The sequence below is a fragment of the Rhinoderma darwinii genome, chromosome 2 (assembly GCF_050947455.1).
Source record: "Rhinoderma darwinii isolate aRhiDar2 chromosome 2, aRhiDar2.hap1, whole genome shotgun sequence".
Lineage (NCBI taxonomy): Eukaryota > Metazoa > Chordata > Amphibia > Anura > Rhinodermatidae > Rhinoderma > Rhinoderma darwinii.
In genome coordinates, this window is record NC_134688.1 from 46838395 (window position 1) to 46856085 (window position 17691).

The 17691-nt window shown below is 41.5% G+C and overlaps 1 protein-coding gene across 7 annotated transcripts in view; it reads left to right on the forward strand.

The window, feature by feature from the left end:
- The window catches only part of RNF17 (ring finger protein 17), a 318008-nt gene that overhangs the window by 121749 nt on the left and 178568 nt on the right, over nt 1-17691 (forward strand). For 6 of the 7 annotated variants that reach the window (XM_075851603.1, XM_075851605.1, XM_075851606.1 and 3 more), the window contains one exon: nt 8151-8213. The exons of the other annotated variant lie outside the window; for it this stretch is intronic. In XM_075851603.1, the coding sequence (XP_075707718.1) occupies nt 8151-8213 (63 nt within the window). The remainder of the gene's footprint in view (nt 1-8150; nt 8214-17691) is intronic. 7 annotated transcript variants of the gene reach the window in all.

Here is a 17691-nt window from a genome sequence, read left to right on the forward strand (position 1 = left end):
GTACAGTTGAAACCCCCAAGAAGTGACCCCATTTTAAAAACTACACCCGTTAAGGCATTCATCTAGAGGTGTAGTGAGCATTTTGACCGGAGACATACACCCCATAAACTGTAATGTGGGTTCTCCCGGGTATGTCAATACCCTACATGTGGCTGTTATCAGCTGTCTGGACACACAGCAGGGCTCAGAAGGGAAAGATGAGGGGGATAAGCTGTGCGGAGTGCATCAGGGTAAGTAAGATTGGGGTAAATTATAAACCAAGGGATGTATGATACATTTTAAAACTGACTTTCATACAGAGCTCTGATTATTTGGGACACGTGTCACATTGATATATTGTGTCCTCCCTTATCGCCCTCTTATAGCAGACTTTGCACCTCTTTTGACTTTTTTTCCCGTCTTGCCAGTTTGGGGAACTTCTCCTGGAAAGTGTTGCCCTGGTACGATGCGTGTTGCCTCGCTTCCAGAAGTACTGGGTGCCCCCCCTTCTTGGTCCCTAAAGATTAGGTTCTTGATAACCACCTCTTGAAATTCCAGGAAAGTTCCCTCTCGCCTGTACATAGACGTAGCACGTACACATTGTACAATGCCATCTGTATGATGTGCACGGCCAGCTTCTTATACCACACCGCATGGCGCTTCAGGACTTGATCTGACAAGTCCACCCCTCCCATGTACTTATTGTAGTCCAGGATGCAGTCTGGTTTGGGGGTCTCTGTACTGGTACCTCGTACAGGTACATGGGTACTGGTGTGGCATCTCTCTTGTCCTTGTACTTGACACACAATATGTTGCTGCTAGATTGTGCCCTGCTCTCACCCCTTCTGAGTGTTTGCCCAAGCAGAGTCTTAGGGAGGCCTCTCAGATTTTTTCTAGCAGTGCCGCATGCCGCAGGACTTCTGGAAGCGAGGCAGTTGAAGAGTGGGACGCTCGTATAAATATTATCCAGGTAGAGGTGGTAACCCTGGTCTAGCAGTGGGTGCACCAAATCCCACACAATGTTTGCATTAACTCCCAGTAAGGGGGGTCATTCTGGGGGCTGAATACTGGTGTCCTTCCCTTCACATATCCTAAATCTGTAGGTATACCCTGATGCACTCTCGCACAGCTTATACAACTTCACGCCATACCTTGCCCTCTTACCCGGCAGGTACTGGTGGAATTGAAGCCTCCCTTTAAAATGTACCAAGGACTCCTCAATAGGAATACACTTCTCGGGGGTGTATGCTCGGGAAAACCGAAATGGTCTAATAGGGGTCTCTGTTTATACAAATGGTCAAAACTGGGGTCATCTCAGGGTGGGCACGTCTCATTATCAGTATAATGTAAGAAGCGAAGTATTTCCTCATATTTTTTATTTTTTTTGGGTTCCAGTTCAGTTCTGAAGTTGCTTTGAGGGGCCCATATATTAGAAACCCCTATGAAACACCCTATTTTAGAAACTAGACCCCTCAAAGTATTCACAACAGCATTTAGAAAGTTTATTAACCCTTTAGGTGTTTCACAGGAATTTAAAGCAAAGTAGAGGTGAAATTTACAGATTTCTTTTTTTTCTTTTGTCAGAAAATCTTTTTATTCAATTTTTTTCCTGTAGAACAGAAGGTTTTACCAGATTAACGCAACTCAATACTTCTTGCCCAGATTCTGCCGTTTTGAGAAATATCCCACATGTGGCCCTAGTGCGGTAATGGACCGAAGCACAGGCCTCCGAAGCAAAGGAGCACCTAGAGGATTTTGAGCCCTTCTTTTTATTAGGCACCATGTCCGGTTTGAAGAGGTCTTGTGGTGCCAAAACAGTGGAAATCCCCAAAAAGTGACCTTATTTTGGAAATTAGACCCCTTGATGAATTGTAGTTTTCATGGGGTGCATGCGGCTTTTTTTAAGAGTACCATTTTTAGGTACATGCGACTTTTTTATCTCTTTTTATTCCATTTTTTTGAGAGGAAGTGGCCAAAAAATTCAGATTCTGGTACGGTTTATTATTATGTTCTTTTATGGAATTCAACGTGCGTGATAGATAACGAAAAACAGTAGTCCAGGCCGTTACAGACGCGGCGATACCAATTATGTCTAGTTTATTTGTTTTATTTTTATTAAAAATAAAGGACTGATCAGGGAAAAAGGGGGATTTTTACTTTTATTACTTTTTTAAATCTTATTTTTTTTATTTTTACACAACTTTTTTTTTACTGTGTCCCACTAGGGAACTTGAGGGCAGGAGGCCCTGATCGTAATTCTAATACACTGCACTACATGCGTAGTGCAGTGTATTACAGCTGTCGGCTACTCGCTGACAGCAAGCATAGTGGGTCCTGATTTTGTCAGGACCCACTAGGCTTCCTTAGATGGCATAGCCGGACACCATTGTTAGGCCTCCGGTTGCCATTGCCGCCTGCTATCATGTAGCGGGCCGTCGATGGTGGTTTAACCCCTAAGAAGCCTAGAACGCGGCTTCTAAGGGGTTAATCGGCGGGGACCACCGTGATCGGTCCCTGCACACTGATCTGTGATAGCTTGCTGTCAGAAACCGCTGGTATCACAGCTCAAACACGCGCCGGGGAAAGATGGTGCCGTATTAACTCAGGTCAGTACATTTACTGAGATGAGCGCGAACGATGTGCTCAGCCCGACGTAATAGTACTGAGCGGGGAGGGGTCCAGGCCTAAACTAGGCTGGTCTCTAAGGGTTTAAAGAATTATTCAATGATCACCTTGTGTCCAAACTACACCAGATATGTAGGCTGGAGGAACTTGCGGGTTTGGAAAACAAAAATAGAGGTTCTTTTCTGAAGTTTGGCAGCCATGGTTGGACTACAGAAATAGGATTTAGAAATATAGGTTGATATTTGAAGCCTGTATAGATTAAACCCAAGCTATTGAGTGAGGGTGGGATTTATTTAAATGTAGTTCCTTTGTTACTCGTGATATAAGAATCTGCCTGAGCTGTGATCAGTTGTTTGTTTACATAGCTGTTCTTGAAATAAGTAGTCATTCGTGATTAACCCCTTCCCTCTTTAGCCACTTTTGACCTTCCTGTCCGAGCCTCATTTTTCAAATCTGACGTGTCACTTTATGTGGTAATATCTCCGGAAAGCTTTCACCTATCCAAGCGATTCTGAGATTGTTTTCTCGTGACATATTGGACTTTAAGTTACTGGCAAAATTTGCTCGATATGTTCAGTATTTAATTGTGAAAAACACCAAAATTTAGCGAAAAATTTCAAAAATTAGCATTTTTCTCAATTTAAATGTATCTGCTTGTAAGACAGGCAGTTATACCACACAAAATTGTTGCTAATTAACATCACCCATATGTCTACTTTAGATCGGCATCGTTTTTTGAACATTCTTTTATTTTTCTAGGACGTTACAAGGTTTAGAACTTTAGCAGCAATTTCTCACATTTTCAAGAAAATTTCAAAAGGCCATTTTTACAGGGGCCAGTTCAGTTGTGAAGTGGTTTTGAGGGCCTTATATATTAGAAACCCCCAAAAAGTCACCCCATTTTAAAAACTTCACCCCTCAAAGTATTCAAAACAGCATTTAGAAAATGTCTTAACCCTTTACACATTTCACAGGAATTAAAGCAAAGTAGAGATGAAATTTGTAAATTTCACATTTTTTTGCAGAAATAAATTTTTAGTACAATTTTTTTTATAACACAGAAGGTTTTACCAGAGAAATGCAACTCAATATTTGTTGCCCAGGTTCTGCAGTTTTAGGAAATATCCCACAAGTGGCCCTTGCGTGCTACTGGACTGAAGCACCGGCCTCAGAAGCAAAGGAGCACCTAGTGGATTTTGGGGCCTTATTTTTGTTAGAATAAATTTTAGGCATCATGTCAGGTTTGAAGGGCTCTTGCGGTGCCAAAACAGTCAAAATCCCCCAAAAGTGACCCCATCTGGGAAACTACACACCTCAAGGAAATTATCTAGGGGTACAGTGAGCATTTTGACCGCACAGGTTTTTTACAGAAATTATTGGAAGTAGGCCGTGAAAATTAAAATCAACATTTCTTCAAAGAAGTCCACAAGGACTAAAGGAGAAAAAGCACCGTAAAATTTGTAAAGCAATTTCTCCCGAGTAAAACAATACCCCACGTGTGGTAATAAACGGTTGTTTGGAGACACGGCAGGGCTGAGAAGGGAAAGAGCGCTATTTGGCTTTTGGAGCTCAAGTTTAGCAGGAATGGTTTGCGGAGGCCATGTCACATTTACAAAGCCCCTGAGGGGACAAAACAGTGGAAACCCCCCACAAGTGACCCCATTTTGGAAACTACACCCATTGAGGAAATTATCTAGGGGTATAGTGAGCGTTTTGACCCAACAGGTTTTTTGCATAAATTATTGGAAATAGGCCCTGAAAATTACAATCTAAATTTTTTCAAAGAAAATGTAGGTTTAGCTTATTTTTACTCATTTCCACAAGGACTGAAGGAGAAAAAGCACCACAAAATTTGTAAAGCAATTTCTCCAGAGTAAAACAATGCCCCACATGTGGTAATAAACGGCTGTTTGGAGACACGGCTTGGCTTAGAAGGGAAAGAGCGCTATTTGGCTTTTGGAGATCACATTGAGCAGGAATGGTTTGCGGCGGCCATGTCACATTTGCAAAGCCCCTGAGGGGAAAAAACAAAGAAAACGCCCAAAAAGTGACACCATTTAGGAAACTACACCTCTTGAGGAAATCATCTAGGGGCGTAGTGAGCATTTTGACCCCACAGATGTTTCATAGAATTTATTAGAATTGGGCAGTGAAAATAAAAACAATCCTTTTTCTTCAATAAGACGTAGCTTTAGCGCAAATTTTTTCATTTTCGCAACAAATAAAGGAAAAAAAAAGAACCCAACATTTGTAAAGCAATTTCTACCGAGTACGGCAATACCCCATATGTGGTCATAAACTGCTGTTTGGGCACACGGCAGGGCTCAGAAGGGAAGGACCGCCATTTGGAGTGCAGATGTTGCTGGATTGGTTTCTGGGCGCCTGTGGGCCCAAAACAGTGGAAACCCCCCAGAAGTGACCCAATTTTGGAAACTACACCCCTCAATGCATTTACCTAGGGGTGTAGTGAGCATGTTAACCCTGCAGGTGTTTTGTAGAAATTAGTGTGAACTCGATGTTGCAGAGTGCAAATGGAATTTTTTCCACAGATATGTGGACAATATGTGGTGCCCGGCTTGTGCCACCATAACAAGAAAGCCCTCTAATTATTATGCTGGGTTTCCTGGTTTTAGAAACACCCTACATGGGGCCCTAATCTCTTGCCTGGACAGTCGACCAGGCTCAGGAGTGAAAGTGTACCATGTAAAATTGAGGCCTAATTTGGCGATTTACAAAGTATTGGTTCACAACTGCAGAGGCTCAGATGTGAAATAATAAAAATAAACCCCTGGGAAGTGACCCCATTATTGAAACTGCACCCCTCTAGGCATTTATTAAGGGGTGTAGTGAGCATTTTCACCCCACAGGTCTTTTCCATAAATGAATGCGCTGTGGATGGTGCAAATTAAAAATTTATATTTTTCCCTAGATATGCCATTCAGTGGCAAATATGTCATGCCCGGCTTATGCCACTGGAGACACACACCCCAAAAATTGTTAAAAGGGTTCTCCCGGGTATGACGGTGCCATATATGTGGAAGGAAACTGCTGTTTGGGCACGCTATAGGGTTCAGATGGGAGGAAATGCCATTTGGCTTTTGGAGCGTGGATTTTGCTTGGTAGTAGTTTTGTTTGGAGTCTTACTGGTGTTTCCGTTTATAATGTAGGGCATATGTAAGCCGGGCGGAGTATATAAGGGGCATAGTCAGGTGGTATAATAATGGTGTAAAAAAAAACAATAAAATGATCCATAGATGTGTGTTACGCTGTGACACAATCCTTTCTGCACAGGCCGGAGTCGCACTGATAAATGGTGTCATTTCTTATCCCCCTTTTGGTCCACGCCTCGCGCCTTTTTGTAGTTTGGGGAATTTTGCTAGGAAGTGTTGTCCTGGTATAATACGGGCACCGTCGCTTCCAGCAGATATGTTTGGGCCCTCCCTTTCCTGGTTCCCTAATTTTAGGTCCTTGATAAATCGCCTCTTCAAACATAAGAAATATTCCCCTCGGGCCGGCACAACTGCATATTTTTTTATTTCCTGACTTATTGGAGCCATAACTAATTTTATTTTTCATAGACGTAGCGGTATGAGGGCTGGTTTGTTGCGGGACGAGCTGTAGTTATTATTGGTACCATTTTGGGGTACATGTGACTTTTTGATCACCTTTTATCCTATTTTTTGGGATGCCAGGTAAACAAAAAAACGCAATTCTGGCACAGCTTTTTTCGTTTTTTTTTTAATACAGCGTTCACCATGCGTTTATAAATTACATGTTAACTTTATTCTGCGGGTCAGTACGATTCCGGCGATACCTAATTTATAGCACTTTTTTATGTTTTACAACTTTTTGCACAATAAAATTACTTTTGTAAAAAGAATGTATTTTTTCTGTTGCCAGGTTGTGAGAACCATAACGTTTTAATTTTTTTGTCGACGGAGGTGTATGAGGGCTTGTTTTTTGCGGGACGAGCTATAGTTTTTATAGGTACCATTTTTGGATACGTGCGACTTTTTGATCACTTTTTATTCTAATATTTGTAGCGCAAAGTGACCAAAAATCAGAAACTCTGGTAACGTTTTTTACGGTTTTTTTTTACGCTGTTCACCGCGTGCAATAAATAATACAATATTTTGATACCTCAGGTTGTTACGGTCGTGGCGATACCAAATACATATGGTTTATTATTATTTTTCAATAATAAAGGACTTGATAAGAGTAAAAGGGCGATTGTGTTTTATTTGATTAGTTGAAACTTTTATTGTTTTCAAACTTTTATTTTTTGCACTTTTTTTACACTTTTCTTCAAGTCCCACTAGGGGACTTGAAGGTCCAATGGTCAGATTTTTTTTTTTCTAATACATTGCACTACCTATGTAGTGCAATGTATTAGATCTGTCAGTCATTCACTGACAGCAAGCCGATTAGGCTTCGCCTCCCGGCGGGTCCTAAATCGGCTTCCGTAATGGCAGAGCAGGAGACCATTGTGTCTCCTGTTGCCATAACAGCAGTTGCCAGTCCTGATTGCCTGTCAGGGCTGGCGATCTGCTAGTAACCGCTACGATGCAGCAATCGCTTTCGATTGCTGCATCGAAGGGGTTAATGGCAGGGATCGGAGCTAGCTCCGGTTCCTGCCGTTACAGGTGGATGTCAGCTGTACAGTACAGCTGACTTCCACCGCTGATGACGCCGGATCAGCTCCTGACCCGGCGCCATCTTGCCGGCAGCTACGGAAGCCGATCAGGCTCCGCCGCCGGGTGGATCTTGACCGGCTTCGGTGCTAGGCAGACCGGGAGGCCAGTATTAGGCCTCCGGTTGCCATTGCAGCCACCGGAACCCCGGCAATTTCATTGCTGGGGTTCCGATGAGCTGCAAACACCTTAAGTGCAGCGATCGCGTTTGAGCGCTGCACTTAAGGGGTTAATGGCGGGGAGCGATGCTAATTTCGGTCCCCGCCGTTACAGCCGGATGTCAGCTGTAAGATACAGCTGAGATCCGGTGATGATGGCACCGGCTCAGCTTCTGAGCCGGTCCCAAACATTCGGCGTACATGTACGGCAAGATGCGGGAAGTCAATGCTTTCCATGACGTACATGTACGGCAAATGTCGGGAAGAGGTTAATATATTGCTGCTACACATTAATAATGATGTCATGGTATGTGGCATGTCATGTTATAATGAGCTGTTCGTGTTCACTGGCATACAGTGCTAATGTATCATGCATAATGGATGTCTCTTATTTATGTATATGTTTGATATTGCCTTTTTGTCTACTATAATAAAAAGAGTTTATACAAAAAAAAAATTACTTATTCAATGAACTATTGATATGCATTGGTTGACCTATATATTATTTTGGTGATTTTATCTAGTATTTGTGTTTATTTCATTGGTGGTATAGATATATTGTATATATTATATACTACAGTATATGCATTTGAACTGTGGTAGGATATTTTATTTCTAGGGATTTATCCTTGTATAATATAGGATTGTTGTCATTTCTAAAATGATATAGTACTTCTTTCCGTTCATGTTACTTCAGGTTTGCTTGAATCTCAAAATAAGACTACCCTTGACTATACTGAGAAAGAACATTTAACTAAAGGTAAGATTTTAAGAATAATAATTCCCTGTCGGGTGGATGTATTCAATAATAAAATAAAAAGTTAAATTCACTAAACCTGGTACTTTTTTTTTTCTTTACATATAAACAAAAACATTAACTACATTACTTTCCTCACCTGGTTTAGTATTGGAATCCACGCCAAGAAACGGGCCAAATCAACCCGCATTGATTACAATGGGAGGCACTTGCGTCTCAGGTGGGCTTTTAGCTTTAGGGGAAAAAAGCGGCATCCACTTTATTCAAGCGGTCTCCACCTCTAGCCTCCCATTGAAATCTGTTCACGTTACACCTCACAACACAACGTTTCGGGAAGCTCCGTCTTCCTCATCATAATTGTGGGGAGTGACCAGGAGTCTTAAATAGTGTATTCAATTATCTCCTTCCCGCATTTTCATGTACATGCACGTCGGGGAATGCAGTCTATTCACGCATTCCCATGTACGTGATGGAGATCGTGCGGTCACAGAAGCTGTGCCCGCAAGATCCCCGCGTGAGCCCGGCTGTGACTGACAGCCAGGCTCCAGCTGCAATGGCTGAGATTGAAGAAACCTATAATCTCAGCCATTTAACCCATTAAATGCCGCGGTCAATAGCGACTGCGGCATTTAAATCTATTGACAGAATGTGATCGGCCGCCAACGTGTTGCCATGGTTTTATTTAATAAGTGTAAAAAAACATGAAAAGTACATATATATGGTATCGCTGCGATCGTAACGACACAACGCATAAAGTTAACACTTTCAACTGTATAGTGAACGCCATACAAAAAAAACGCCAAAATCACTTTTTATTATTCTGCATTCGCCCAGCAAAAAAATATAATAAAAGTTAATCAATAAGTCCCATGCACCCCAAAGTAGTAATGATAAAAACTACACCTTGTTACGCAAAAAACAAGCCCTCCTATGGCAAGATCAACGGAAAAATAATAAAGTTACAGCTCTTGGAATGCGGTTATGCAAAAATGTATTATTTTTGTTTAACCCCTTCGCGCTCAGCGACGTAATAATCCGTCGCGCTAACTGTATCGTTAGCGCTCAGCGGCGGACTATTACGTCGCGGGAGTAACGGCCATTTCGGCCGTCCTCCCGACACATGCAGGAGCTGTGGCAGCTGCTGTCTCGTACAGCAGCTGCTGCAGCTCCTACAGCGGGGACCGATCACGGTGTCCCCGCTGATTAACCCCTTAAAAGCCGTTCAATAGTGATCACGGCTTTTTAGGGGTTAAGCTACAATCGCCAGCCTGCTACGCGATAGCGGCTGGCGATGGTGGCTATGGCAACCGGACACCAAACAATGGCGTCCGGCTCTGCCATCGACTGAAGCCTAGTGGGTCCTGACGAAGTCAGGACCCACTATGCTTGCCTTCAGTGAGTAGCTAACAGTTCTAATACACTGCACTACGCATGTAGTGCAGTGTATTAGAATAGCGATCAGGGCCTCCTGCCCTCAAGTCCCCTAGTGGGACAAAGTAATAAAGTTAAAAAAAAGTTAAAAAAAGATGTGTAAAAATAAGAAAATAAAAGTTTTAAAAGTAATAAAAGTAAAAATCCCCCCTTTTCCCTTATCAGTCCTTTATTATTAATAAAAATAGATAAATAAACAAATAAACTATACATAATTGGTATCGCCGCGTCCGTAAAATTATTTAGTTATTTATCCCGCGCGGTGAACGCGGTAAAAGAAAATAATAATAAACCGAACCACAATCACAATTGTTTGGTCACTTCACCTCCCAAAAAATTGAATAAAAAGAGATCAAAAAGTCGCATGTACCGAAAAATGATACTGATGGAAACTACAGTTCGTTACGCAAAAAATAAGTCCTCGCACGGCTTTCCTGATGGAAAAATAAAAACGTTCTGGCGCTTAGAATAAGGTAACACAAAAAGTGAATGATTTTTTTACTAAACGTATTTTATTGTGCAAACGCCATAAGACATAAAAAAAAACTATAAACATCTGGTATCGCCGTAATCGTATCGCCTCGCAGAATAAAGTGAATATGTAATTTATAGCGCACGGTGAACGCTGAAAAAAAAATACAATAAAAAAACAATAGTAGAATTGCTGTTTTTTAGTCACCACGCCACCTAAAAATAGAATAAAAACGGATCAAAAAGTCACATGCACCCCATTAAAAGTACAATGGATTCCTCAAGGGGTCTAGTTTTCAAAATGGGGTCACTTTTGGGGGGTTTCCAATGTTTTGGCACCACAAGACCTCTTCAAACCGGACATGGTGCCTAATAAAAAGGAGGCCTCAAAATCCACTAGGCGCTCCTTTGCTTCGGAGGCCGGTGCTTCAGTCCATTACCGCACTAGAGCCACATGTGGGATATTTCTCAAAACTGCAGAATCTGGGTAATACGTATTGAGTTGCGTTTCTCTGATAAATCCTTTTGTGTTATAAAAAAAATGGTATAAAGAGGATTTTCTGACAAAAAAAAAATGTAAATTTCACCTCTACTTTGCTCTAAATTCCTGTGAAACACCTAAAGGGTTCATAAACTTTCTAAATGCTGTTGTGAATACTTTGAGGGGTCTAGTTTCTAAAATGGGGTGTTTGATAGGGGTTTCTAATATATGGGCCCCTCAAAGCAACTTCAGAACTGAACTGGAACCTAGAAAAATAAATAAATTAGGCAATACTTTGCTTCTTACATTATACTGATAATGAGCCGTGCCCACCCCGAGATGACCCCCAGTTTTGACCGTTTGTATAAACGGAGACCCCTATTAGACCGTTTCAGTGCTCGGTTTACCCAAGCATACACCCCAAAGAAGTGTATTTCTATTGATGAGTCCTTGGTGGATTTTAAAGGGAGGGTTCAATTCCACCAGTACCTGCCGGGTAGGAGGGCAAAGTATGGCGTGAAGATGTATAAGCTGTGCGAGAGTGCATCAGGGTATACCTACAAATTTAGGATGTATGAAGGGAAGGACACCAGTATTCAGCCCCCAGAATGCCCCCCCCTTACTGGGAATTAATGCAAAAATTGTGTGGGATTTGGTGCACCCACTGCTGGACCAGGGTTACCACCTCTACCTGGATAATATTTATACGAGCACCCCACTCTTCAACTGCCTCGCTTCCAGAAGTCCTGCGGCATGCGGCACTGCTAGAAAAAATCTGAGACGCCTCCCTAAGACTCTGCAGGGCAAACAAGAAGGGGTGAGCGCAGGGCACAATCTAGCAGCAACATATTGTGTGTCAAGTATAAGGACAAGAGAGATGTCACACCAGTACCCTTGTACCTGTACGAGGTACCAGTACAGAGACCCCTAAACCAGACAGCATCCTGGACTACAATAGGTACATGGGAGGGGTGGACTTGTCAGATCAAGTCCTGAAGCCCTATAGCGCCATGCGGTGTGGTATAAGAAGCTGGCCGCGCACATCATACAGATGGCATTGTACAATGTGTACGTGCTATGTCGATGTACAGGCCAGAGGGGAACTTTCCTGGAATTTCAAGAGGTGGTTATCAAGAACCTAATCTTTAGTGACGAGGAAGGGGGGGCACCCAGTACTTAGGGAAGCGGTGCCACACACACATCGTACCAGGGCAACACTTTCCAGGAGAAGTTCCCCAAACTGGCGAGAAGTTCCCCAAACTGGCAAGAAGGGAAAAAGTCAAAAGAGGTGCAAAGTCTGCTATAAGAGGGGGATAAGGGAGGACACAATATATCAATGTAACCTGTGTCCCGAAAAACCAGAGCTCTGTATGAAAGTGTTTTAAAATTTATCATACATCCCTTGATTTATTTACCCCAATTCTACTTACCCTGATGCACTCCGCACAGCTTATCCCCCCTCATCTTTCCCTTCTGAGCCCTGCTGTGTGCCCAAGCAGCTGATAACAGCCACATTGAGGATATTGCCATACCAGGGAGAACCCACATTACAGTTTATGGGGTGTATGTCTCCGGTCAAAATGCTCACTACACCTCTAGATGAATGCCTTAAGGGTGTAGTTTTTAAAACGGGGTCACTTCTTGCGGGTTTCAACTGTACTGGTACCTCAGGGGCTTCTTCACACATGACTTTGCACCAGAAAATCCCCAGTAGGCCAAATGGTGGTCCTTTCGTTCTGAGCCCTCCCATGGGCCCAAACGGCAGTTTATCACCACAAATGGGGTATTGCTGCACTCAGGACAAATTGCGCAACAGAATGGGGTATTTTATTTCTTGTGAAAATAAGAAATTTTCTGCCAAAACTACATATTATTGGAAAAAATTAATTTTGTTTTAATTCCCAGCCCAATTCAAATAAGTTCTGTGAAGAAACTATGGTGTCAAAATGGTCACATTACCCATAAATGAATTCCTTGAGGGGTGTAGTTTCCAAAATGGGGTCACTTCTGGTGGGTTTCCATTGCTTTGATACCTCTGGGGCTCTGTAAATGCAACATGGCACCCGAAAACCAATCCAACAAAATCTGGATTCCAACAAACACATAGCGCTCCTTTCATTCTGAGCCCTCCCATGGGCCCAAACGGCAGTTTATCACCACAAATGGGGTATTGCCAAACTAAGGACAAATTGGGCAACAAAATGGGGTATTTTGTTCCCTGTGAAAATAAGAAATTTTGATCATAAATGACATCTTATTGGAAAAAATGACATTAATTTCACAGCCCAATTCAAATAGGTGCTGTGAAAAAACTGTGCGGTCAAAATGGTAACAACAACCATAAATGAATTCCTTCAGGGGTGTAGTTTCCAAAATGGAGTCACTATTGGGGGATTCCTACTGTTTTGGCACCTCAACACCTCTTCAAACCTGGCATGCTGCCTAAAATATATTCTAATAAAAAAGAGGCCTCAGAATGCACTAGGTGCTTCTTTGCTTCTAGGGCTTGTGTTTTAGTCCATGAGCGCACTAGAGCCACATGTGGGACATTTCTAAACACTGCAGAATCTGGACAATACATATTTAGTTGTGTTTCTCTGGTAAAACCTTCTGTGCTACAGAAAAAAAATTGAATAAAATTGAAATTCAGCAAGAAAAATGAAATTTGCAAATTTCACCTCCACTTTGCTTTAATTCTTGTGAAATGCCTGAAGGGTTAAAAAACTTTCTAAATGCTGTTTTGAATACTTTGAGGGGTCTAGTTTTTAAAATGGGGTGTTTTATCAGGGTTTCTAATACATAGGCGCCTCAAAGCCTCTTCAGAACTGAAGAAGTACCTTTAAAAAAAGGCTTTTGAAATTTTCTCAGAATATGAGAAATTGCTGTTTATGTTCCAAGCCTTGTAACGTCCAAGAAAAATAAAAGAATGTTCAAAAAACGATGCCAATCTAAAGTAGACATATGGGAAATGTGAACTAGTAACTATTTTTGGTGGTATAACCATCTGTTTTACAAGCAGATGCATTTAAATTCTGAAAAATGCTATTTTTTCCAAATTTTCTCTAAATTTTGAAATTTTTCACCAATAAACACTGAATATATCGACCAAATTTTACCACGAACATGAAGCCCAATGTGTCACGAGAAAACAATCTCAGAATCGCTTGGATAGGTTTAAGCATTCCGACGTTATTACCACATAAAGTGAAATATGTCAGATTTGAAAAATGGGCTCTGAGCCTTAAGGCCAAAACTAGGCTGCGTCCTTAAGGGGTTAAAAGGTTTCTTACTGTGCAAACGTAGTAAAACATAAAAAACCTATACACATCTGGTATCGTCGTAATCGTACCGACCCGTAGAATAAAGGTAACATGGTATTTATACCGCATAGTGAACGGTGTAAATTTAAAACTCGAAAAACAATGCAGGAATAGCGTTGTTTTTCAATTGCCTTCCCACAAAAAAGTTAAGAGCTAATCAATATAATATATGCACCAAAAATATGCCATTGAAAAACACATCTCGTCCAGCAAAAACAAGCCCTCATGCACTTATGTTGATGGAAAAATAAAAAAAGTTAGAACTCTTGGAATGTGAATATGAGAAAAATAAAAAAGAATGCTTGGTCATTAAGGCCAAAATAGGCCAGGTCGTTAAGGGGTTAAAGACAACCATATGTAGCAATATTTAGTCACTTATTTACATATTTACTTCAATTTGAACGTGATGTAATAGGTGGCGTGTTCATACAAAATCGATTGCATATGATATAAGAAATACCTTTTAAACTACAAGCTTCATTTTTACCATTCGGTACCAATGTCTTTAATGTTTATTTAACCCCTATCCGCACGGCTACAGTGTGCAGCGGGAATCGGGAGGTCCGCTTTCGCCGACAGCTGGCACTCCACTCTTACCGGCCAGCGGTCCTTTGCAAACTGATTTTGGCTAATTAATCCCTTAAATGCGGCGATCAGTTGCGATCGCCGCATTTTAGGGATTTCTAGCATATGGGCAGACCCCGGTCTGAAATCGTGTGGTTTGCCGATAGCATGGAAAACGGAAGCCAAACAATGGCCTCCGTGTCTGCCATGGACGGAAGCCCATCAGGACCAACCTCTAGCTGGTCCTGATCGGCTCTTGTCAGAGTGACTGGAAGTCACTGTGTCGTTCCCTTTGCACACTGTCGGCGACAAGGTGTGCATCGGGAACCGGGAGGTCAGCTGACACTCCAGTGTTGCCGATCAGCGTCTAATTTCAGCAATTAACACCTTAAATGCGGCGATCGCCACATTTAGGGGGTTTGTAGCACATCGGCAGCCCCCATGCAATTGTTTGGGTTGCTGATGCTTGTGATGGCATCCGGAGGCTGGTCCTCGTAGACTTACTGTCAGTGACTGTGACGTCACACTGACCGTTGGAATACATTACACTACTAAGTGGGGTAATGTATTCTAGCAGCGATCAGAGCTGTAGGTAAAAAAAAGTGTAAAAAGTTTATAAAAGTGTAAAAATAAGGTGTTTTTTTGTTTCCAATAATAAGTCATTTATTATAGGAAAAAAATGAAAACGTTAAAAAAAAAAAAGTTTGGTATCACCGCATTCGTAACGACCCAAACTATGAAACTGTCATTTTACCCGCACGGTGAACGCCGCAAACAAAATAAACTAAAAACTGTCAGCATTGCTATTTTTTGGTCCCCACCCCTCCCAAGATGTAGAATAAAAAGTGATCAAGAAGTCGCATTTACCCCAAAATAGTACCAATAAAAACTACAACCCGTCCCGCAAAAAACAAGACCTCCCACAGCTTTTTTGACTAAAAAAATAAAAAAGTTACGGCTCAGAATAGCGTGTCTCAGAAAATAAATTATTTTATAGAATTGTCATTTTATTGTGCAAACGCTGCAAAACGTAAAACTATATACATTATGGTATCGGCGAAAACGTATGGACCCGCAGATTAAAGTAAAACGTAATGTATTGCGCACAGTGAACGCCGTAAGAAATAAAGAATTTAAAACTACAAAATCACAGTTTTTCGGTCCCTTCGCTCTAAAAAAAAAAAAATATGTGATGAAGTCCCGCCAAAAATAAGCCCTCAGAATGTGATGATACAAAACAATAATTTTTTAGTCTTTTCTTTGTATTAGTAGTAAAATATAAAAAAACCTATATAAATTTGGTATCACAGTAATCGTATTGAGATGCAGAATAAAACTAAAGTTGTCGTTTTTACTGCACGGTGAAAGACGTAAAAACAAAACCCCAAAAACAACGGAGGAATCAGTTTTTTTTCAATTTCAACCCGCAAATATATATATTTTTTCAGTTTGCCAGTACATTTTATGGTACTTTATATGGTGTCAATAGAAACTACAACTCCTCCCACAAAAAATAAGCCCTCACACCGCTCTATTGATGGAAAAATAATAAAGTCATGGCTCTTGGAACGCGGGGCGTGAAACTAAAATGAAAAAGCAAAAAATGATCAGTCCTGAAAGGGTTAATTAATTTCTAATAAAAAAACATTTATGACCACATATTGGGTATTGCCATACTCGGGAGAGATTGCGTTACAAATGTTGGGGTGCTTTTTCTCTTTTATCCCTTGTGAAAATTAAAAAATGCAACATTTTAGTGGACAAAAATGTTGATATTAATTTTCACTGCCTAATTCCACTAAATTCTACAAAAAACCTTTGGGGTCAAAATGCTAACTAAAAAATCATCTGTGTCCTCAAGGCCAAAACAGGCTCAATCCTGAAGGGGTCAAAACACCAAGTTGTAACAACTACAGCAATTTAAGATTTTCCTCATCATTATCCCTGACTACTGCGTGCTCAAGTACTTGCCTTCTCAACTCGTGTATTTGATTCATATGAAAGAAATGTCTTGCCACTATTGCCTCCCTACACTGTCCTACAAGCAACAGGCTGACATCAGCAAGTACCTATTAGGAATTGCCTTAGGTGGGTCCTAATAGGTATCTGTCCATTTTACACAGAGGAAATAATGCATTGGATTACACATGTAAAATAAAAGTTCAATAAAGTTTTACATTTTAGTGACCAGCCTATTTTAGGCCTTAAAGGCATGGTGTCGCCCCAAAAACATGGTTTTTTTTTAAAATTTAAACATTTAGTGTGTGGGTGATTAAACATTGTTCAAATTTTTTTTATTTTTTTCGCGAGTCAGGAAATATTATAAATTTTTTCAAATTTATAATACTACCCATTTTTGGTCACTAGATGGAGCTGTTTGGAGCTAGTTCCCAAAATTGCAGCATTGCAACATTGGGTTAAAAGCTATCGCTCTAGTGAGCTCTCAGCATCCCCCCCTCCTTTATCCTGGCTAGTGCCGGGATAAACGAGGGGTTTGAAAGGTTTAACCTCCTACACTGTGTGTCGCCATTTTTTGAGGTAACCCACAGTGTAGTAGGTTTACATGCAGTAGTAAACACACACAAACACGAACATACATTGAAATCTCTTACCTGCTCCTGCCGCCGCGGCTCCCTCCGGCCCGTCCGCTCCGTTTGCTGCCGCTGGTCCAAGTGCACAAATCCGGAAGCCGCGACCGGAAGTAGTAATATTACTGTCCGGCCGCGACTTCCGGTCCACAGGAAAATGGCGCCGGACGGCGCCAATTTCGAATAGGACTGTGTGGGAGCGGCGCATGCGCAGTTCCCACACAGACGCCGTACACGGCAGTCAATGGGACGGGAGCCGTTCGCAGTCCCTATGGGACTGTGGCTGCCGTATTCCATGTCTGTGTGTGTCGTTAATCGACACACACAGAAATGGAACAAAAAATGGCAGCCCCCATAGGGAAGAAAAAGTGTGAAAATAAGAAACAGTAAAACACAAACACACAAATGTAAATAAACGTTTATATTAAGGCACTAACATCTTTAACATATAAAAAAATTATTTGTGATGACACTGTTCCTTTAAAGGGGTTGGCCACCATCAGCATAAAATTTACACACCGAGAAACATATGTATTATATCTCTTTCAGGCAGTGTCTCAATAACTAAGGGCTTGTTCACACGAACGTGGGGAAACTCAGACATCCGAATTGCACCTGTTCGAGTC